At 38.7% G+C, this 24,164-nt stretch overlaps 2 protein-coding genes across 2 annotated transcripts in view; both read right to left on the reverse strand.

The window, feature by feature from the left end:
* The window catches only part of LOC145413755 (uncharacterized), a 56,729-nt gene extending 39,197 nt beyond the window's left edge, over positions 1-17,532 (reverse strand). Inside the window, exons 1-4 of the mRNA XM_080283412.1 lie at positions 17,506-17,532; positions 13,715-13,837; positions 7,095-7,211; positions 743-865 (exon numbers count right to left, since the gene is read on the reverse strand). Coding sequence (XP_080139538.1) covers positions 743-865; positions 7,095-7,211; positions 13,715-13,837; positions 17,506-17,532 — 390 coding nt within the window. The remainder of the gene's footprint in view (positions 1-742; positions 866-7,094; positions 7,212-13,714; positions 13,838-17,505) is intronic.
* LOC145413688 (uncharacterized) overlaps positions 1-24,164 on the reverse strand; it is a 616,371-nt gene that overhangs the window by 557,692 nt on the left and 34,515 nt on the right. Inside the window, exons 2-3 of the mRNA XM_080283343.1 lie at positions 21,882-22,004; positions 17,733-17,849 (exon numbers count right to left, since the gene is read on the reverse strand). Coding sequence (XP_080139469.1) covers positions 17,733-17,849; positions 21,882-22,004 — 240 coding nt within the window. The remainder of the gene's footprint in view (positions 1-17,732; positions 17,850-21,881; positions 22,005-24,164) is intronic.

Raw genomic sequence — 24,164 nt, forward strand, 5'->3', positions numbered from 1 at the left:
CCGCACAGAATCTCCAGAAGTTCTCAATGAATGTTTTATATTAGTGCCACACTCATATACGCACTGAAGGATGCCGCTCTTCTTCATGTGATTTACTTCTACCCCTTGCATGGAGGCGATAGTAGGTAATTTTTGGAAATGACAGTACTCTTGAATATAATGATTTTCACACCTTTCGGTATATATGCTTCATTCTCATACTAAACAACTTTCCATTTCAACAAGCATCAAAAACACATTGGTTTTACATGCAATGGCAATTATCATCCTCAGGCATTAATTATTGGTAATATTTTCAACTCTCATTTATCGTTATCAGTGACCTACATGCAAGTTTTCATCCCGTCACAATATAATACTGTATGCCAAAGATATTCTGTCCTTTGTAATCCCAAATCTTCTTGTGTCCACTTTTCCTCACTCGTATTTTCAGTTCTCACAACCCCATCCATGTTTATATTTTGAAGATCTAAGAATGCAGTATTTGAAATAATTTTATCTCACTCCAACATAAATACTTTGCCAAGTACTCAGCCATCTGTTTATCTATGCACATAGTTCAATATCGTCCTAAAAATCTTTAAAACTTCACATGCCTCTTGTTTTCTTTAACGTGACGATTTCTTAAGCTGGCGAAATAACTAGAGCTCTTAAGCAGTACATATTGTCAATTAAAAAATATATATATATATTTATGGAGTGAAAATCACAAGGAACCAACACTCATTGTATTTGAACTCACCGTTGAACAGTAGTCCTCGTTTTCGTCACTGCCGTTATCACAGTCGTTGCGACCGTCACAGGTACTGGTTATGGAGATACATTTGTTGTTATCACAACGGAACTCGTAATCAGCACACTCTACCTGTAGGTGGGGAAATCAAAGGTTCGGCCACAATATCAATACTGAAGACTGCCTATTGTGTAGTAGGAAAGTAAACAAAGTAATGGAAGGGAGTTAAATCATGACAAGACAGCAAGACATGGAAAGAGTAGACTGTATTTAGAGGATAGTGCAAGAGTTACAGCATGGTCCCCTGACATCTCTGTGTTTCCCGACTGTAGGATTAGAAACTAAATCACTGTGAATTATTAGTCTTTACTGGTAGTAGGTAATATTTGTGCACAGGCATATGTTAATATCTCGTCGAAACGAATAAAAGCTCTAACACAGAGTCATTTTGCTGACAGTCGCACACATGAGCTGACCTTTGCAAGTGACCTTGAGCTCTGACTGGGCGCCTGAGTTTCTGCAAATTGTATCTGTCACCAGGAGGAAAGAACACCGGCACTCTTGAAGCCGAACTGTTCTTTTCTGATGCATACATTACGAAATGATAAAAGATAGTTTAGACGTCATTGTGACATCTGTGGTACAGTGTTATCTGTTGGTCATATAATCCTGCATTGTTCACTGTTTATTCGTAAACGTGCTTCACTTTAAATAACTGAGGCGCAGCAGATGTCCCCTCACCCTTTCAACCAATCTTGGTTGATAGGGATACTGTTATGTTTGATATGCTGATGATTTTCATGAAGGCGACGGATTGATCAGAACAGTAAGACTTTTTTACTGTGCTGATATCTCTGAAATAGTTCCTGCTTCAAACAGTTCTGTTTCTTACATTAATACCCCCTATGCTGTACCACTTGCCCCCCTTGACAGTCACAAATTGATGGATGCAAGTGTGCAGTGCAGAAAATGCATGGGCAGCTGCAGTCGGTGGCATTGTGTTGGGTGAGTTATTTCATTTGTTTGTACAAATGTTAGTTTTCATCTGTTTGCCGAACGTTTCTTAATCAAGGCGGATAATTGACGTATCTGGTATATGGAATAGTTCCTTTCCTTGTCTGGTTCTCTTTCATATACTGATGTCCCCTATATCAATCCATATGCCTCGCCTGACAGTCAGCAGGTGATGAATGCAGGTGTGTAATGAAGAGAGGCATTATACATTTGCAGGGAGTGGTGTTCTGTTGGACAGGGTATTGTATCCATTGAAGTAAATATTTTGTTAATATTTACTTAGGTTTAGCTATTTGTCTCTTTATGTCTTAGTGTAGTACAGCGTTTTTTTTTTTTTTTTCTTTTAATGTTTGTTGATGTTAGAGTCTTAGCATAGGTTCATTTTGTGTCTTTGAACACATCTTTGTGCATGTCTTTTTTTTTCTTTCTTTTGTTAACTCATGTTGATATATATATTTATAAATGTTAAATATTTCTTGATATAATTGACAGTAAAAATCTTGAATATTTTATTAAAATAAAAGAAAACAACTAACTAAAAAAACAAACAAGAAGCCTCGGACAAGGACTGACCAAACGATGACGACCAAGGACCGGACAAAGGACATGGTAATTGGAACTTGGAATGTAAGGGCAGCGAATGATGAGGTGAAAGAGAGAGAGATTGTCCAGGTGCTTGAGAGTGCGAAAGTGGATGTATGTGGAATAACTGAAACAAAATGGAGAGGAGAAAGTGTGAGAGAATGGGAGTATGGATGGGGTATATGTGCAGGAGTAGGTGAGAATGAGAGGGCAAAGGAAGGAGTATGTATAGTTGTGAGTAAAAGATGGAAGAGGAGCATAAGACAGTATGGATCAGTTGGGTCAAGGATTGTGTGGGTAAAGTTGAAAGTTGGAATACAAATGTGGGCGATTGTGTGTGTGTATGCGCCAACGCAAGATCATGCTAGAAGAGTGAGAGAAGAGTTCTGGACAAATGTAGAAGTGTGCATGGAAAAGTTTGGAAGGAATGAGAGAGTGTTTTTGATTGGTGATATGAATGGTAAAGTTGGGAATGTGAAGGTGGATGGAATAGTTGGTGAGTGGGATGTGCCTGCTGAGATAGATGAGAATGGGAGTGCGTTAGTGGACATTTGTGCTGGGAGGGGGTTGGTGATAGCCAATACCCTCTTCAGGCATAAAATGATCCACAGGTATACATGGCGAGTGATGAGAAGGGTGGGTGGTGAACTGAATGAAAGGAAAGCAATGATTGATTATGTGTGTGTGGATGAAAGGATGCGAAGATGTGTAATGGATGCAAGAGTTTATAGAGGCTGGGGGAGTGGACTTTCTGACCACTACTTGGTGGTGGCCAGAATTAAAATTCAAGTAAGATGGAGGAATAGAAGAAGGGAAAGACGAGAGGAAGGAGTAGTTGCAAGGAGAGTGGAAAGGTTACAAGAGGATGAGAAAAAGGCAGAGTATAAGAGAGAAGTGGAGGAACGATTGGGCAAATATGAATTGGAGCAGATGGGAGACTTGGAAGGTGTGTGTAGGATATTTACAGAAGAAATATGTGCAGCATGTGATGTGGTGTGTGGAAGGAAGAGAAGACGGAGGGGGGTGCAAGGAACAGCGTGGTGGACTGAAGAGGTGAAACAGGCTGTGGCACAAAAGAAGAAAGCATACAATGAATGGATGAGAAATAGGGGCGTGGAAGAAGTTGAGAGGCGGAAGAGAGAGTTATATGTAGAAAGAAAGAGAGAGGTGAAAAGATTAGTAAGAGAGAGTAAGAAGAGAGTGGATGAGGAATTTGGAAGGAATTTGAGTGTAAAGTGGAGGGACTGTAAGAAAATGTTCTGGAAAGAGGTGACAAGAGTAAGACAGGGTGGAAGTGAAGTTAGCAGGGGAGTGAAAGATAAAAATGGTAGATTACTAGTGGAGAAGGGAGAAAAAGTGAGCAGATGGAGAGAACACTTTAAGGAATTGTTGAACGTAGAGGATGGAAGTAATGCGAGTATAAGTGGCTGGGGAATGGCTGGGAGAAGGAGGGAGGTGAGAAGACAGGAAGAAATCAGTAGGATAGAAGTTGTGGAAGCAATGAAGAAAGTTAAATCGGGGAAAGCCTCAGGAATTGATGGAGTGTGTGGTGAAATGCTGAAGCATGGGGGAAAGATAGTAGTAGAATGGATGTGGAAGATGTGCAGATTGGCCTGGGAGGAAGGTAGAGTCCCGGAGGATTGGAAGTCAGGTATAATTATTCCCTTGTACAAAGGAAAAAGGGAAAAAGAAGTGTGTGGTAATCATAGGGGCATTTGTCTTCTTAGTATAATAGGAAAAGTGTATGGTAAGATTGACAGAGTTAGAGAAAGAACAGAGAAATTAGTTGGAGAAGAACAGGGAGGCTTTAGGAAGGGAAGAGGTTGTGTAGATCAGATATTCATTCTTAGATCTTTAGTGGAAAAGTTTCTAGAGAAGGGAAAGAAGTTGTATGCGGCTTTCATGGATTTGGAGAAAGCATATGACAGGGTGGATAGACAAGGATTTTGGAAAGTGTTAAGAATATATGGAGTAGATGGGAAGTTGTTGAATGCTGTGAAGAGTATGTACGATGGTGAGAAGGCTGCAGTGCGTGTGGATGGTGAACTAAGTGAATTTTTCTCTTTGAAAGTTGGTTTAAAACAGGGATGTGTCATGTCTCCATGGTTGTTCAATCTGTACATGGATGGGGTAATAAAAGAGGTACAAGGTAGGGTAGTGGATGTTGGAGTGGCCCTGGTGAGAGAGGATAGTGTTTGGAAACTCCCTGTACTGTTGTTTGCAGATGATACCATGTTGTTGAGTGAAGACGAAGGGGAGCTGCAAGGCTTGGTGGATGAGTTTGAGAGAATGTGTAAGAAACGGAATCGAAAGGTGAATGTAGGGAAGAGTAAAGTGATGGTCTTTGAGAGAGGTGAAGTCAGTGAATGTATAGCGAGGTTGGATGGTGAGGAATTGGAAAATGTGAGTACGTTTAAGTACTTGGGTAGTGTGATAAGTAAGGATGGAGGTTTGGAGGGTGAAGTGCTTGAAAGGGTACAGCAGGGAAGAAAGGTTGCTGGTTCTTTGAAAGCAGTGATAAGAAACAGGGAAGTGAGCATGGAAGTGAAAAAGTTACTACATGACAGTATTGTGATACCAACTCTAACGTACGGAAGTGAAGCTTGGACGTTGTTGGAAGGTCACAAGTCAAGAGTGAGAGCAGTGGAAATGAGTTATTTAAGAGGAGCATGTGGAGTCACGTGGAGAGACAGGCTGACGAATGAGGATATAAAGGAGCGTTGTGGTGTTGATGTGGATGTGATAGGAAGCGTTATGAGGAACACACTGAGGTGGTTTGGCCATGTGGAGAAGATGGAGGGTGAAAGACTGACGAAGAGAGTGTATGTGAGTGAGGTGGAGGGGGGAAGAAGGAGGGGGAGGCCGAGGATGAGATGGAGGGATGGGGTGGAGAGGTATATGAGAGAGGGGGATGTGATTTGGGAGCAGGGCAGTGAAATGGCGGGGGACAGGGCGACTTGGAGGCGATTTGTTTGTGGCCACCCCAAACGGGATTGAGGCGTCTGGCAATAGATAGATAGATAGATAGAAAAGAATATAAAACTTTTAAAATGTATAAATAATAATGCAAAAAATTAGTTAATGACCATGGCCTTGGGGCTTCGGTCAATTGTAAAAAAAATAATCACAGTTGCTTATAGTATCATGAAAATATGTTGAGAAATGTAGATGCAAAGGGCGATACCACATCTACACCAGAAATGCGTTAACAAAGATCGTAATTAAAAATGAATCAACCATCCTTCATACAACGTGATAAAAGGTCCTTAAATGTAACTAATATCATTATTTTAGAATACTCAGTGCCAATTTATACTAGTTGCAGAATTATTTCAATAATTTCATCCTTGGAAATCATTGAAAATGGAAAAATAAAATTAAAATTAATATAAAACATGTCAGTTTTATCATAGAAGATCTGTGGTATCATTTTATACATTTTTTTTTTGCTCGAAGTTTCTTACCTTAAACAGTTATTTTTTTTTACGAATTTCTTTACGCAATGCGTTTTACTATGAACAGCAATATACCATATAATTCTAGAATTTTAATTTAACCCTGATGTCATTGATAAAACAATAAAGTCCGAAATTAGCAGGCTGTATCCAAGCTCGCTGTCCTCTTCTGGTTCAAGTTGCGTTTTCTATGAACACGCCCTTACCTGATTTTGTATCTCTTGTTGCTGTGGCTCAGCGTCATATGAACGTGAATCAGTTAGACCGTAGACTGATTCTGCACCTCTTCTGCAGCTTACAATTCTACGTTTTTACGATGGCAAGGAAAGCCAAGGACGTTTGTTTAAGCAGGCAGCAAAGCCACTAATCAATATCACTGCCAGCAAGTGACATTTCTCCTCAGTTAACATCATTAGCTATTACATAAGTAACCGCAGATGCTTCTTCACCCATTTATTGTTTCTTTACTAAGACGAAAAATGGTTATGTCAACAACAATGAACTTCTGCGTTTTATTCTACTTGAGACGAGCCAGATACAAAATTCCTTTGGCAAGACACAGCTCATCAGTCTTCGTCATTCGACTGCACTGAATGTCAACTATAGCTAACTCCTTTATTCTTATGTAAGGGACAAAATGTCATGCCTTCCATGTTCTCCATTATAACAGTATTTCGTATCAAAGATGAGCTCGCACTGCAGTGTCGCACAACGGTAAATGAAGACTCATTTGCAAATGAAATTTTTATGATGAATAAAAAGCGTAAATAACACTGACAACCATGAATCAGCTTCTCTAATATCTGACGGCGCCTAATTTCACGAGCCAGAACACACTGCGTTCTCCCAATGGATTACTTTTCTGAAATTGTCATGACACACAAAAATAATAGAAGACTTTACAGTCTGAAAGACAAAATTAATGTATTAAAATTAATATATTAATAACATACTAACTATTCTCAGGAAGTAAATAAACTATAGGACTATTACCTGATATTTCATCAGAAATTTTTCTAACACGAACATTTCTGACATATTGCCAAATATACTTCTACATGAAAATAGCCTAATTTGACCAAACACATTTTCCACTAGCCGTCCACCTCCTGCACAAGTGTGAGATGTTGACTAAACTCACCTGCTGAAGACATAGTATCACAGGTTAAACTGTGCGAGATAAGTCGAAGTAAGAAGTACTAGCGATTACTATCAGAGAAAAATTCATTTTTGGTAACCGAATAGGTAGCATAGCAGGTATACTGCTATAAGCAAGTTGCAATAACCCCCAATCTTGTCATGATACTCACCGGAGGACAGCCGATCTCATCACTGTTGTCACCACAGTCGTTGTCACCGTCACACTTGTAGGACCCTCTGATGCATCGGTTGTTGTCACACTTGAACTGGTCTTCGGCACACTCTCTCTGCAAGTAGTGACATCTAAGTGCACTTCATCCTCCTTATTTTAAACAGTTTATTCGATCTTGTAGTGGCTTTACATTTCATATCTTACCCCATCTCCACACTCTTTTTCATCTCCTAACAGTCTCTCTCTCTCTCTCTCTCTCTCTCTCTCTCTCTCTCTCTCTCTCTCTACTAGACCATTAAGATTTCCTATGGGAAACTGTGTTTTGTTCTCTCTTGTTCATCTTGGCCCTATTGTTGGTGTACTAATTATTTTCCCCAACTCATTTTATGTACGCCCATTGCGCTCGCAAAAAAAATTAATTTCTAGGCCAAATGACCTAAAGATTACAATGCTGTTCAGTACCTGGTCCTGACAACTGGCGACACTCTTGACCGATATTAGATTGAGGTTTTATCAGATTTATCTGGCACGATTATAGACGCGTATTTCTTGCAAATATCGCTTCTTGGCTCTAGTTAATGTGTAATTCCAGTGTCACACACCTAATTATTACGCTGCATGTTAACTTCATGATACCCTGCAGGTACTGAGGTAAATAATTATATACTTTCCTTAAATATTCAGGTATATATGATTCCGTAATACATTATAGAGACACAGATGTCTGCTATTATACGACTAATACTTATCCTAATGAACGATGGGTGAAAACAAGAAAAAATTATCAAGTTCGATTAATTTAGCTTAAGTACTTAAAAAATACTCATGGGTGCAGTTATTTTAGTGGTCTATAATATGGCCTGGCGATGTTTGGATGATATAACTATAACGAGCTAAAAGTAATTAGAAAATCGTTCCTGCTGAACCTACAGATTCATTTGATATTCAATTGGTATCATTTGTATTTTGTGTTTTATATTTTCTTTAGTATCGCCTGCCTTCTGCAAGGATAGGTGATATAGTTTGTGTGTGTGTGTGTGTGTGTGTGTGTGTGTGTGTGTGTGTGTGTGTCCTTCCAAAATGTTTTACCCGGAAAAATGAAAGTTTTCAAAAGCTAAGACCTCTGCCTCAATTATGATTTAGGCAAGATGGGAGCAGTGAAGATCTGAATATACAACTAGAACAGGTTGCAGGGAAGGTAATTACAGGTCACTGAAGTATGTGGTTTTAGTGGGTGAACAGTGAAGAAGGGGGAGGGGGGGAGATCGCAGAGGAGGGAGGAATTTACATGGCATATCGATATTTTACAAAGCTACACTTCCATCCATCCGGATTATTCTTCGACAAAAACAGAATATTTCTGCTACATGAAGTGTAACTCAGATGAAGTGTCTGAAATTAGTATTATAACGGAGCTATTGCTTAACCGAGAAAAAAAAAAATGCGGGAGTAACTAACAGCCCTTCAGTCACAAAATGTTTCCAGATTCCACCATCTTTCTTTTGACCATTTTTCACTGGGAAGTCGGAAAAAATCTATCTATCTATCTATCTATTGCCAGACGCCTCAATCCCGTTTGGGGTGGCCACAAACAAATCGCCTCCAAGTCGCCCTGTCCCCCGCCATTTCACTACCCTGCTCCCAACTCACACCCCCCTCTCTCATATACCTCTCCACCCCATCCCTCCATCTCATCCTCAGTCTCCCCCTCCCTCTTCCACCCTCCACCTCACTCACATACACTCTCTTCGTCAGTCTTTCACCCTCCATCCTCTCCACATGGCCAAACCACCTCAGTGTGTTCCTCACAACGCTTCCTATCACATCCACATCAACACCACAACGCTCCTTTATATCCTCATTCGTCAGCCTGTCTCTCCACGTGACTCCACAAGCTCCTCTTAAATAATTCATTTCCACTGCTCTCACTCTTGACTTGTGTCCTTCCAACAACGTCCAAGCTTCACTTCCGTACGTTAGAGTTGGTATCACAATACTGTCATGTAGTAACTTTTTTACTTCCATGCTCACTTCCCTGTTTCTTATCACTGCTTTCAAGGAACCAGCAACCTTTCTTCCCTGCTGTACCCTTTCAAGCACTTCACCCTCCAAACCTCCATCCTTACTCATCACACTACCCAAATACTTAAACGTACTCACATTTTCCAATTCCTCACCATCCAACCTCGCTATACATTCACTGACTTCACCTCTCTCAAAGACCATCACTTTACTCTTCCCTACATTCACCTTTAGGTTCCGTTTCTTACACACTCTCTCAAACTCATCCACCAAGCCTTGTAGCTCCCCTTCATCTTCACTCAACAACACAGTATCATCTGCAAACAACAGTACAGGGAGTTTCCAAACACTATCCTCTCTCACCAGGGCCACTCCAACATCCACTACCCTACCTTGTACCTCTTTTATTACCCCATCCATGTACAGATTGAACAACCATGGAGACATGACACATCCCTGTTTCAAACCAACTTTCAAAGAGAAAAATTCACTTAGTTCACCATCCACACGCACTGCAGCCTTAGCACCATCATACATACTCTTCACAGCATTCAACAACTTCCCATCTACTCCATATATTCTTAACACTTTCCACAATCCTTGTCTATCCACCCTGTCATATGCTTTCTCCAAATCCATGAAAGCCGCATACAACTTCTTTCCCTTCTCTAGAAACTTTTCCACTAAAGATCTAAGAATGAATATCTGATCTACACAACCTCTTCCCTTCCTAAAGCCTCCCTGTTCTTCTCCAACTAATTTCTCTGTTCTTTCTCTAACTCTGTCTATAAGTATCCTACCATACACTTTTCCTATTATACTAAGAAGACAAATGCCCCTATGATTACCACACACTTCTTTTTCCCCTTTTCCTTTGTACAAGGGAATAATTATACCTGACTTCCAATCCTCCGGGACTCTACCTTCCTCCCAGGCCAATCTGCACATCTTCCACATCCATTCTACTACTATCTCTCCCCCATGCTTCAGCATCTCACCACACACTCCATCAATTCCTGGGGCTTTCCCCGATTTAACTTTCTTCATTGCTTCCACAATCTCTATCCTACTGATTTCTACCTGTCTTCTCACCTCCCTCCTTCTCCCAGCCATTCCCCAGGCACTTATACTCGCATTACTTCCATCCTCTACGTTCAACAATTCCTTAAAGTGTTCTCTCCATCTGCTCACTTTTTCTCCCTTCTCCACTAGTAATCTACCATGTTTATCTTTCACTCCCCTGCTAACTTCACTTCCACCCTGTCTTACTCTTTTCACTTCTCTCCAGAACATTTTCTTACAGTCCCTCCACTTTACACTCAAATTCCTTCCAAATTCCTCATCCACTCTCTTCTTACTCTCTCTTACTAATCTTTTCACCTCTCTTCCTTTCCACGTATAACTCTCTCTTCTGCCTCTCAACTTCTTCCACGCCCGTATTTCTCATCCATTCATTGTATGCTTTCTTCTTTTGTGCCACAGCCTGTTTCACCTCTTCAGTCCACCACGCTGTTCCTTGCACCCCCATCCGTCTTCTCTTCCTTCCACACACCACATCACATGCTGCACATATTTCTTCTGTAAATATCTTACACACACCTTCCACGTCTCCCATCTGCTCCAATTCATATTTGCCCAATCGTTCCTCCACTTCTCTCTTATACTCTGCCTTTTTCTCATCCTCTTGTAACCTTTCCACTCTCCTTGCAACTACTCCTTCCTCTCGTCTTTCCCTTCTTCTATTCCTCCATCTTACTTGCATCCTAATTCTGGCCACCACCAAGTAGTGGTCAGAAAGGCCACTCCCCCAACCTCTATAAACTCTTGCATCCAATATACATCTTCGCATCCTTTCATCCACACACACATAATCAATCATTGCCTTCCTTTCATTCAGTTCACCACCCACCCTTCTCATCACTCGCCATGTATACCTGTGGATCATTTTATGCCTGAAGAGGGTATTGGCTATTACCAACCCCCTCCCAGCACAGATTAAAAAATATTTCCGCATATTTTCACGTGTAGGGTTTTACGAGAATTTTTTGCCGTCATGTGGTTTGTGATCGCTAATTTCTTGTTTGGTATTTTTCTGACACTCTTTTTACTTAGTCCGACCTAATGCAGACAAGAATTGATTCAATATCTATCACCTTTCTCTTGAAAGTAATGAACAACCACACAGACAGACACACACATAAACTGCTTGATATTATTTAGACTAGTGCTTGTCCCCAAAAATTTGTGGGTCCATCATAAAATTTTTGCAAATGCCATTATATTTGTTTCCTTACTGTTACTCATCCCATAGTCACAAATTCTGACCAGAAAGTCGAAAAACTGATTTTCGCATATTTTCGCGTTTCGCGATTTCCGACAGTTTTGCGCCGTAGCGTTGAGTGTGATCTCCAAAATGTTTGTTTTGTATTTTTCTGACACTTCGTGGAAAAACCTCGAACTAATGCAAACGGAATTAGCTCGATAACAATTACCGTTCTCGTGAAAGAAACGAACACACACACATGCTGACATTTTCGCATATCGTGATTTTCAACAATTTCGAGCCGTCGCGTCACGCCCGACCGCCATTTTTTCTTCGCACACTCTGGACTTATGCCGACCTAATGCAAAAAGAATTATGTCGCTCTGTATTACCGTTCTCGTGGGAAAAAAAAAAAAAAGGAACAAATGCACAGACATACATAGACAGCGATTTACTTTTTATATATATATATATATATATATATATATATATATATATATATATATATATATATATATATATATCTATATATATGAAGAGAGAGAGAGAGAGAGCGCTATCTGCGTCCACTCTTGAAAGTATGAAATGTTTTTAACGAAGAAAAAATTTCTAATATTATCAATTTAGCTTAATGAAGGAGCGTTCTGTCCCATTTTCCTAATGTTAAGTTTGATTTGTTATGAACAGCAATTTACGTAACATTTATTACTTCTCCAGTAGCTTTCCAGTTATTTGTAAAGGTCCACTGTTGGTTGGTGTAAACATGTCAGTTTTACCTTTTACAACTTTAATAACTACTTTGTTTTCCTTCTCTGTTTCGAGCTGTTTGTCATTTCAGTAATGTGGTGTCAGAGCTTCAGGGAGGCCTAAGAAATAACACCTGTTCCATTTCCATAGCCTTTCCGACACTATGCATAAGTCTGCTGTGCCTTGAAAACTTTAGAGACAACTCGGATTTGGATATCAGTTTTGGGCCTTTTTTGAGCAACACCATCCAAATTTGACAAAAACAATAATCATTCCCATTATTTTATTTTTTTTTTTTTTCCATAATCGTTCCAGTTGTATGAGTAGATCCTCTGTTGCTTCAACAGTTTACAAGACATCCCAATACTCCGTCTGGACACGACCACCATACAACGTGTCTGATAGCGTTCTCGTCTTCTCCCTGGAAGATTAAAAAATTGAGTGGAATATTCGTTTTGTTCCCCTCATTACCTACGTCAAAGATGCCGAAGGAGGTTGTGTATTCACCTGTGTTTGTTTGTTTGTTTGTTTGTCTAGTCGATATCGCCAAAAGTTCTCAAAGTATTTCAATGAAATTCTGTGGAATGCTGGGGTATGGGCCAAGAGAGTACTAATAAATTTGGGGGCGGACCCGGATCCGGAGTATCCCGCACAATAAGTCCAGAAGTTCTCAGTTATTTTTTTTAATATATACATATTAGTGCCACGCTCACATGCGCACTGGAGGATGCCGCTCTTCTTCATATGATTTACTTCTACCTCTTGCATGGAGGCTATAGTACGTAATTTTTGAAAATGCTAGTACTCTTGAATATAATGATTTTCACTCCTTTCGGTATATATTCTTCACTCTCATACTAAACAACTCCGATAAGATACGGACACATGACAACCGCTCATGTCTTTTTCTTCCAGCCCTTTTACTTGACTTTCAATCATCAACTTTTCTTTCTTATACGTTGTTAGTCTAATTGTCTTTTTTTTATTATTATCTTAAGGCACATACTGTAACTCTTCAAGGATTTCCGTCTTCCTCATTCGGCAACGGGTCAACTTTCCGTCACTTGCCATTTCGAGGAGCATCGAAAAACATTCGTTTTACATGCAATCACAAGTATTATCTTCCGGCGATAAGTATTGGCAATATTCTCGACCGTCTTTCATCGTTAACAGTAGCCTACAAGCAAGTTTTCTTCCCTTGCCAATATAATTCTGTATGCCAAGGATATTCAATCCTTTATAAACTCAAACCTTCTTGTTCCACTTTTCCTCACTCGTATTTTCATTTCTCACAACCCATCCATAGTTATATTTTGAAAATCCAAGACTGCAGTATATGAAATAATTAGATCTCACTCCAGCATTAATACCCAGCCATGTGCTCAGTCATCTTTTGATCTATGCACATAGTTCACTGACGTCCTGAAACTCTTTAAAACTTCGCATTCCTCTTGATTTCTTTAACCTAACGATTTCTTAAGCTGGTGCAGTAACTAGAGCGCTTAAGTAGAACATATTGTCAATTTAAAAGATATTTATGGAGTGGAAGTCACAAGGAACCAATACTCATTGTATTTTGAACTCACCGTTGAACAGTAGTCCTCGTTTTCGTCACTGCCGTCATCACAGTCGTTGCGATCGTCACAGGTTCTGGTTATGGAGATGCATGTGTTGTTGTCACAACGAAACTCGGAATCAGCACACTCTACCTGTAGGTGGGGAAATCAAATGTTTGGTCACGATTTCAATACTGAAGACGGCCTTCTGTGTAAAGAGAAAGTAAACAAAGTAGTGGAAGGAAGTAAAAACATGACAAGACAGAAAGACAAGCAAAAGGCATAGTGTATTTAGAGGAAAGTGAAGTCCTCTTGAATCTGTGTGTTCCCGACTCTGTGGTTAGAAACTAAATCACTATAAAATGTTATTTACTGGTAGTAGTATATACTACTGATGCACATGCATATGTTAATATCTCGTCGAAACGAGGAAAAGCTCTAAAACAAAATCATGTTGTCGACAAGGCACACACGGGTTAACCTTTGCAAATGACCTTGAGCTCTGACTGATTATCATCAAAACTAGAATTCTTCATTCTTCCCTTATATTTCTCGTACCGAAAGTTTTTTTTTTTTTTTTTTTTTTTAATGGATAAAAATCTGGTTAGCCTAATATTACTAAGTCAACTTTTAACGATGCAATATAACTTGCTTCCCATAATTCTTGAATTTCAAGAAGGCGTACTAAATGACTGGACGACAAACTTCCATCAGATTTGGTTAAACTCGCATAAAAACTGTTTGAAGCATTTCAATCACACCCACACACCCACACACACACACACACACACACCCACACACACACACACACACACACACACACACACACACACACACACACACACACACACACACACTATATCACCTATCCTTGCAAAAGACAGGCGATAATAAACAAAATATAAAAAAAATATATATATATATTTACCAATCGCATATCAAATGAATCTGTAGGTTAAGCATGAACGATTTTCTAGCAACGTTTAGCTCGTTATAGTTTTATCATCCAAACATCGCCAAGCCATATTATAGATAATTAAAAAAAAACTGCACCCATGAGCATTTTTAAAAAATAATTAAGCTGAATTAATCTAACGACCATTTTTTCTTGTTTTCATTCATCATTCTTTAAAAAAGTAATACTCGTATAATAGCAGACATCTGTGTGTCTGTAATGTATTATAGTATATCTTTAATACCTGAATATTTAGGGAAAGTAATTACCTCAGTACCTGCAGGACAGCATAAGTTGTGTCAACACGCACAGCAAAGCCACCGTTGCGATCATGTGGCTTTTACATCGGGATACTGTTTTCTTTTATGATGCAGTATTATTTTTATGTAATATTCAAATCGGCATGGATTGGGTATGCAGTTTCCATGTTTTCCCTAAATACAAGTCTACCTTATTAATTCGTACTTGATGTCCAATACTTGATTGTTTTATTTATATGGCTGCAGTGTTGGTTTTTTACCTGGATGAAATTTTCAAGTCCACATAATTTATAATAACTTGTGCAGCAAAAAGACGACAGAGTTTTTTTTTCGTCAATATAACAAAATTAGTAACGTAAAACTGAAGAGAAAAAAGTAACATGAACTGAAGAAGGAAAACAAGTTACTCAAACAAATGCTTTGGAGGAAAAAAAAAATTAATATAGAGGTAATAGAGGGGAAAAATAATTTTGCACTGTAGAAGTTGTGGTACAGTACATACCAATGGGGTATGGGTGACAGCATACAGTGAGTCTAGCAATCTTAAGTTACAATTTGATATACAAGATAAATTTTTAAATTATTCTTTCTCAAACAATATATCACATGATAGACAGTTTTCTGTTCCTGCTGAGTAAGGAGATGACCGGAGTCGTCATCCTGCCCTGCTTTATTGAGCCAAGTCCTGACATTGAAAGCACTGGTTCTGCAACCAACATACCCTATGTGGCAAGATGGGCATATGAAAAAATAGTGACAGACGAACATAAGTCGCTCGGAAAAGAATTTTTAACATTCACAAAAAGCTAGTTTTCAATGTATTACTTAAGGTAAACTTTTAAAAGTCTATCCATGAATGAAATTTATCAAGTTTCAGAAGTCACAAGCTTCTCACCTTTTCAGTAACATCACTCAAGAAGGGTAAATGAAGATTAAATACCTCCTTTCTGGTAGTGGGGATTATTTGTCTACGCATGTGGTGGTCATTTAGGACTCTATTTACCAGCTGATAAAATAAGTTTTCAGTGTAAACATTATTTGCAAAATATTTTGATAGAAAAAGGATCTTCTCAGGAAAAGAGTATGTTCAGATGACAAACTGATTATCCTATGCAACAAACACTCGACAATATTAATTTATCATCTGGCTGCACTAACCAAAAATATATTTCCTAAGCTGAGAGAATGGATCTGCGGAACACTGAAATATAATCTACGACCTTCTTTCTTTCTCCTATACCCAAAAATTAGAGTGAGCCTGTGGGCACTGTTTCAGTCGTGAAGTATCAGTTATAGTACCATGACACTTTTGAGTATAATGTTAAGAAAATATAAAGGATGGCATTTCACGATGGACATGGTGATTGTATCATCAACGCACGAGTACCTTCAGTATGTCAGTGTGTTCGTGCTGAAATGAGACAGTCTTTTGGAAAATTAGCAAAATGACGGCCCTGAGGTTAGTGGTCGATAGCCACCCACTTTTAATAAAACCAAACTTTGCTTATATTATTTTTTTTTCTGTGTATTTTTTTCTTTATGCAGTATGTTTTATTATAAACAGTAACTTATTATTTAATTCTTGAATTTTACATCACTGATGATGAAATATTGATATGAAAATGTCTGAAATAATGATGCTCTTTCCATTTGCTGTTGCTGTCTTCTCACTCCAAAAGTTGGGTTCCCTCCGAACATCTCATTTCCTGACACTGTATATCTTGTTGTTGTGGCTCAGGCTCATGTGAACGTAAATTCGTAAGACTGCAGAGTGAAGCTATACTTTTTCCGCAGCTTACAGTTTTATGGTTTTACGACAGGGAGGAATATGAAGGACGTTTGTATAGGCAGGTGCCGAGCCGCCAGCCAATATCGGTGTCAACACGTGAAGATGTTTCTCACTGGCACCAATACATGAACATCAATAGCGAACTACAGCAGATGTGTAGGCGTGCAAGCTCCTTCACCCATGTACAGTAGTGTGTTTTTTATTTATAAAGACAAAAGAAGGTGACATCAACTGTAATGAACCTCAGAGCTAGATTTTCCATGTGAAACGAGCCAAATACAACAAGTCCAGTGGCATAAGACATTGCATCAAAATGCTTCAGTAAGATGAGAAGACTCAACTTTAGCAAACATCCTTATATTTATATAAGCGATCATAATCGCGTTACTCCCATGTTCTTGACTAGACCAAGTAATTCCTAACAAATATCAGTACACATTGCAATGTCGCACAAAAGCCGTTCAAATGTGTCACTGTTGAATGCAATGGTTATGCTTTACTGAAATCGCTAATAAGCTGGACAGCCACGAGTTAGCTATATCAGTATCTAAAGGCGTCTAAGTTCACAAACCGGAACACAGTTCCCTTTAATCATCAGATTACTTCCGTGACATTGTAATGATTCAGAAAAATCATTCAGTAGCTCACAATCTGAAGGACAGAAGTAATATACTGATGGGAGTCTAACCATTACAATAAAATATGTAAGTAAACAAACAATAGGAGTATCAGTTGACATTTCTTTAGAATGTCTGGTGAAACGAACATTTGGGACACACCACCTAATATATCTATGGATGACATAGCCTAATATTACCATACACATTTCCCAGTAGCCGTACATCTTCAAAAGCCTAAGATCTCTGCTACAGACACTTGGTAATGACATACAATGACTCAGGTTAATCAGACCGGGATAAGTCAAGGTAAGAACTCGCGCTTAGTGGTAGACTAAAATTCATTTATGGTAACAATAGGTAGCACGGTAAATATACTGCCTTAAACAAATTGCCACAACCTCCACCCTTTTGGCGTAATACTCACCGGAGGACAGTCGATCTCATCGCTGTTGTCACCACAGTCGTTGTCACCGTCACACTTGAAGGACTCTCTGATGCATCGGTAGTTGTCACACTTGAACTGGTCTTCGGCACATTCTTTCTGCAGAGAGTAGCATCTAAGTACACTCATTCCTCCCTTCTTTAAACAGGTTATTTATTTGTAATCTTGTGGAGGTTTTACATTTCATATCGTTTCCCCATCCTCACACCGTACCAGTCAACAGTGTTGGTTCTCGTTTACTTTTAATTTTCTTTTTCATACCAAACTATTAAAAGTGTGGTTTTCCCTCTTGTTTCATCTTGGCCCAATTGTTGGTGTAATAATTATTTCCCACAACTCCTCTTATGAATCCCCATTACTCTAAAAATTTTATTTCTGGGCCGAAAGGCCTAAAGATGTGTAAGCTGTTCAGTAGCTGATCCTGGCAAGTGGAGACACTCTTGACCAAATTTCGATTAAGGTTTAAGTAGATTTATTAGTATTTTTATTATTATTTATGCATTATTATTATTATTATCTAGATTTATTACTATATTCGTTTTCTTATAGCTACGTATTTTCTCGGAAATATTGCTTTTTAGCTGTAGTTACTGTGTCACTCCAGTGTCACACACCTGTTGATTAAGTGCGTGTTGAAACAACTTGATGCTCTACTTTCGCAGGTGCTGAGGTAAATAATTTCTTCTCTTAAACAAGAGCATTCCGAGATTGCAAACCTTCACCAAAGCTGAAGTGCAAGCATTGTAGGCATTATGTATCGAGCTAGAAGCAAAATTGTTGAAATTGCCACTATCTCGCAATGTTAGAGAATCCTTAAAAAAAAAAAAAAAAAGATCCTGGATCCGGAAGATGATTCGGATCACCACCAAAATCTGTTGGATTGTTTCAATACCTTTCCCCTCCAAAATAAATAAGCAAAATCCGGTTATAAGTTTTTGAGCAATCCTGAAAGCAGGCAATAAAAACAAGAACAAATTATCAAGTTATATTAATTCAGCGTAAGTACTTAAATAATGCTTAAGGGTTCAGTTAGTTTTAATGACCTATGATAAGGCCTGGCGATGTTTGGCTGATGTAACTTTAACGAGCTAAACATTACTACAAAATCTGTATTGCTGAACCTGCAGATGTATTTGAAATTCGATTGATATCAATTGTTTTTGTTTATTATATTTTATTTATTATCTCCCACCCTTTGCAAGGATAGGTGATTGTGTGTGTGTGTGTGTGTGTGTGTGTGTGTGTGTCTGTGTGTGTGTTATTCCAAATGAAACTTATCAAAAAGGTAGACCTCAGCGTTAGTTATAATTTAGGCAAGATGGGGCCAGTGAAAATCTTTATCAACAGCTATAACGAGGGGCAAGGAAAGGCGCTACGGGTTGCTGGTTAGTGAGGGTTGAAGATGGGATGATGGATAGGTTGGATGGATAGGTTGGAAAAAAGAAATTTTGCACCAGGTAGATCGCCACCCAACCAAATTATTGGCTGGACTATACCATCAAGAACCTCCCCAGCATAAAACGTTGGACCTGCAGAGCTTTTTCTGTAATTTGCATAAACATAGCACTCCACTCCGAGCGTGCATTAGGTAGATGGAACTGATGAAGATCCTAATCTATTAAATCCCTCTACGTGAGGAGGTGGGGAGGGACAGTGTGCTCCCCATGGTTCTGATCTTACACTGCTATTGAAAACATTACTAGGAGATTGTGGTGTTGGAGGATAAACGATGTAGGCAGAGGGTGGTGTAGGCGGGAAACGAAATTTCCCAAAGAAGTATTCTTCCGGTCTGACCAAGTTTTATGTTGCACAGGACACTGATGACCTCGTTCGTAGGCAAGACACGGTATCCCAGGGCCACTTCTAAGGTAAGTAAAATCGTTTAGCAGTTGTACCACTGATATTGTAAAGATTTCTTTCGTCGTTAAGAGATTAATAACATCCCACAAATATGACTACGTTGTTACTAATATCCGAATTACTCTAATGATACTCAGTATTTAAAAAAATGTTTTCAACACAGTCAAATTATTCCAGCTACAAGGTTAATGAACTATTGACATTATAAAAGAATGACCAGGAATATTACAAGAGAGTAGGGATGACGAAGAACTGGGAAACATAATACCCATATGTATGTAATGATATGTGTGTCTGTCCTTCATAACTTCATTCTTCAGAGTGATGGTAGTGGTAGCGATAATAGTGGCTGCGATGATAGAGCTAGTGGGGACAATGGTTGCTATGATAGTAGCAGTGATGACAGTTATAATGAGGATCGTGGTAGCGGTGACTATTTTAGTGATAATACTGGAGATCGTTGGTATATATGGCCGTATATTATTAAGTAGAGATCGCCGGATAACCCCTCGATAGACATATTTATCTATAAATCTGTCTATCTATCGATCTATGTTTAATTATTGAGAGAGAGAGAGAGACAGAGACAGAGAGAGAGAGAGAACCATCGGCATCCTCTCTTAAAAGTCCAGAATTTTTTTGAACAAGAGAAATAGTTAAAATATAACTTTACCTTCATGATGAAGAGTTGAGTTCCACTTTCCTATTGTTAATTAAGTCTGACATGTTCTGAAGAGCAATTTACGCAATATTTATTACTTTTCCATCAGCTTTCTAACTATGCGTAAAGGTCCGCTATTGCTGTATTTATCTTTCGAGGCACTCAGTTTGGTGAATTATTTCTTTTTCTCTTTATTGCATCAAGTTGGTCAGTTTTGCCAGTAGACCCTGTAACATCTTTTAATTTTTCATGAGCATTGAAACTGTGTTCGTATGTCAGATGAACCTATTATACTTTTGAAAACTACGTTGTTTACGTTCTCAGTTTGGAAGTGTTTGTCATTTCAGTACTATGGTGTCAGAACTTCAGGGAGGCCAAAGAAAAAAAAAAAATTTTTGGACAATATGCATAGGTCCGCTGTGCATTAAAATTTTTAGACACAACTCACATCGGGAATTCAGTTTTGCACATTTCGGAATTTTATCAGCAACACCATCCGAATTTGACAAAAAGCTACAACCACATCCTTTATTTTATTTTGTTGTATATTTTATCCCCATAACCGTACCAGTGGTATGAGTAGACCCTCTACTGCTTCAACAATTTACAAGATGACCCAATATTCCGTATGCACAATCCCATCTTACTCCATGTCTGATAACTTACTTAATTTCACGCAGAACATTAAATAATGTAGGGGGGAAATTTGTACTGGTCCCCTCATTGACATTACTGCCACACCCGCACAAGCACTGGAGTATGAGGCTTTTCTTCATATGACTGACTTTCGTCCATTGCATGGAGGCTGTAGTAGGTAGTTTTTGAAAATGACAATACTATAGAATAGCATAATTTTCGCTCCTTTCGGTATATAATTTTCATTCTAATACTAAACACCTCAGATACGTTTAGGACTCAAGACAAACTTTCATGGCTCTTTTTTCCAGCCTTTTTACTTGACTTCCCTTCATTCATCAACGTTTGTTTCCTAGACGTTGTTGGTCTGACTGTCATTTTTTTCTTTCTCTCAAGGCACATAATTCTTCCAGAGTTTCAGTCTTTCCCATTCGGCAACGGATCAACTCTACATCACTTTCATTTCAACAAGCATCGAAAACATATCGCTTTTACATGCAGTCACCATTAATATCTATAGGCGATCAGTATTGATAATATTCTGAACCGTCATTTATCGTCAACATAGCTTCCATGCACGTTTTCATGACAATATAATATTGTATGCCAGAGGTATTCTATCATTTATAATCCCAAATCTTCTTGTGCTTATTTTTCCTCACTCTTATTTTCAGTTTTCACAACTTTATCCGTGTTTATACTTTGAAGAGCTAAGGCTGCAATATATGGAATACTTCAGTCTGACTCCACCATTAATACTTAGCCATGTACTTAGTCATCTGTTTATCTATGCACATACTTCAATATCGTCCTAAAACTCATTAGAACTTCAAATGCCTCTTAATTTCTTTGTTAACTTGATTTCTGAAGCTGGTGAAATAACCATAGGGATTAAACAGTACAAACTGTCAACTGGAAAAATATTTATGGAGTGGAAACCACCAGCATCCAACACTTATTGTACTTAAACTCACCGTTGAACAGTAGTCCGGGTTCTCATCACTGCCGTCACCACAGTCGTTGTCACCGTCACACGTGAAGGCTTCGGCGGTACATTTGTTGTTCTCACAACGGAATTCGTTATCATCACACTCTACCTGTAGGTGGGGAAGTCGAATGTTTGGTCAGATTTTCATGCTGAAGAAGGTCCACTGTATAAAGAGGAAGTAAACAAGGTAATATAAGGAAATAAAATCATGACAGGACACGAAGAAATGGAAAGGGCAGAGCGTACTTAGAAGAAAGTGCTGAAGTTACAGCATTGTCCTCTTTCATCTGCGTTCCCCGACTCTGGGATTAGAAACTAAATCAGTATGAAGACCAATCCGAGATTCCAAATCTCCGCCAAGGCGGTAATGTTACTTTGAATTTTTTTTGCAGCATTGTGGGCATTATTTATCGAGTTAGCTGGAAAAATGTTGAAACTGCCACAATGCCGCAATGGTAAAGTATCCTTTAAAAAAATTCCTTGATCCGGATGATGATACGGATCACCACCAAAATCTAACGGATTTTTCCTTGGGCAATACTCTATCGCTCCAAAAATTATCAGCAAAATCCTTTCATGACTTTTTGAATAATCCTGCTAACAGACAAACATACCAACACCGGCAAAAACAAACCTCCTTGGCGGAGGTAAATATTAGTCTTTAATGGTATGAGATAATATTAGTATGCAAGCCTATGTTCACATCTCGTCGAAACGAAGAAAAGTTCTAACACAAAGTGTTTTTGTTGACAGTCAAACACACTGGTTGACCTTGGCAAGTGACTAAATGTCTTCAGAACTGACATTCTCTATTGTTCTCTTACTTTAAACTCTTACCGGAAGTTGTTTTTTTTTTTTCTAAAACGGATAAAAATCTATGTAGCCTAATATAGCTACGTCAACTTTTAACATAACACTATAACTTGGGACCTATTGGTCTTAAATTTTAAGTGTGCTTTCTTGAAGGTTTACCCACAAACTTCCATCAAATATGGTTTAATTCGCATAAACAATTTTTAAAGCATTAAACACACACACACACACACACACACACACACACACACACACACACACACACACACACACACACACATCTTTTGAAACTTAATCTTGCATACGCTTCAGGAACCAGGATGTAATGGAAATGTTAGGTAGGAGTACTAGTCGGATGAGGGGAGAGTGGGATAGAAAAGAAGATTAATTACAATTATAATTAAGTACTTGTCGGATGATAGGAGCGAAGGATAGAGTACATCATCACGTGTAATTATAAGTAGCAAGAGCAATCCAAGATTGCAAACCTCTGCCAAGACTAAATAATCCCTCATTTGTCAACACAGCTTGGGTGTGTGGTAGATCTTATGGAGATGTTCTCATGTAACTTTTGTGCAAACATTGTAAACATTATTTATAGAATTAGAAGCAATAATGGCCACTATCCAGCAATGGTAAAGAACCCTTTAAAAATCCTGGATCTACATAATGATCCATATCACCACCAAAATATAATGAATTGTTCCTTGTGCCATACCCTGCCCCTCCAAAAAATTTCAGCAAAATCTGTTGATAACGCTTTGGGTAATTCTCCTAAATCAAAACAAACAAACCCAAGCCGACAAAAGCGGTATCTATTTGTCGGAGGTAATTACTGGTCTAACTAGTGGTGTACTCGGTGCAGCACATCACTCTGATGTAGGCAACGATCCGGATCAGTCCCAAAAGTTAATCGACTGTTCCCTGGGACATCGGCTATCTACCCACCAAATTTGGTCCAAATTTCTCTTTAGTTTTAAGTAATCCTGCTTACAGACAAACATACAAACAATCAAACTGGGGGAAAAACAAACTCTCCGTGTCAGAGGGAATAAGGGAAGAGTGGGATAGATGAGAACATTAACGTTAATTAATGGTTCTGATACACAAGCACATCTCTGGATATCATCTCACAACATGCTTCATTACAGAAACACATGAAGTATACCAGCCTCCGCCCCCAGAAAAGTATGGGACGTGCGGTTATTACATACATAGCTGTTGCATTTTTTGTGTGATTGTCATAGTGTCCTGTCGTTTGCCGATTAATATCAAAACCAGAGAGATGACAGGTCTGTATGATTTAACCTTTATCCACCGGTGGTTTCCCGCAATTACTTACTCCTCCCTAAGGGGAATTCCCAAGATTTTGGGAAAAATACCCTAATATCTGCCAAACTATAATAGCTAGAGAAAAAAATAAATATACATAAGGCTCACCAACTCTCCTTTCAAA

The sequence above is a fragment of the Coenobita brevimanus genome, chromosome 97, assembly GCF_032717465.1.
Source record: "Coenobita brevimanus isolate Jiangsu-jjx chromosome 97, ASM3271746v2, whole genome shotgun sequence".
Classification (NCBI taxonomy): Eukaryota; Metazoa; Arthropoda; class Malacostraca; order Decapoda; family Coenobitidae; genus Coenobita; species Coenobita brevimanus.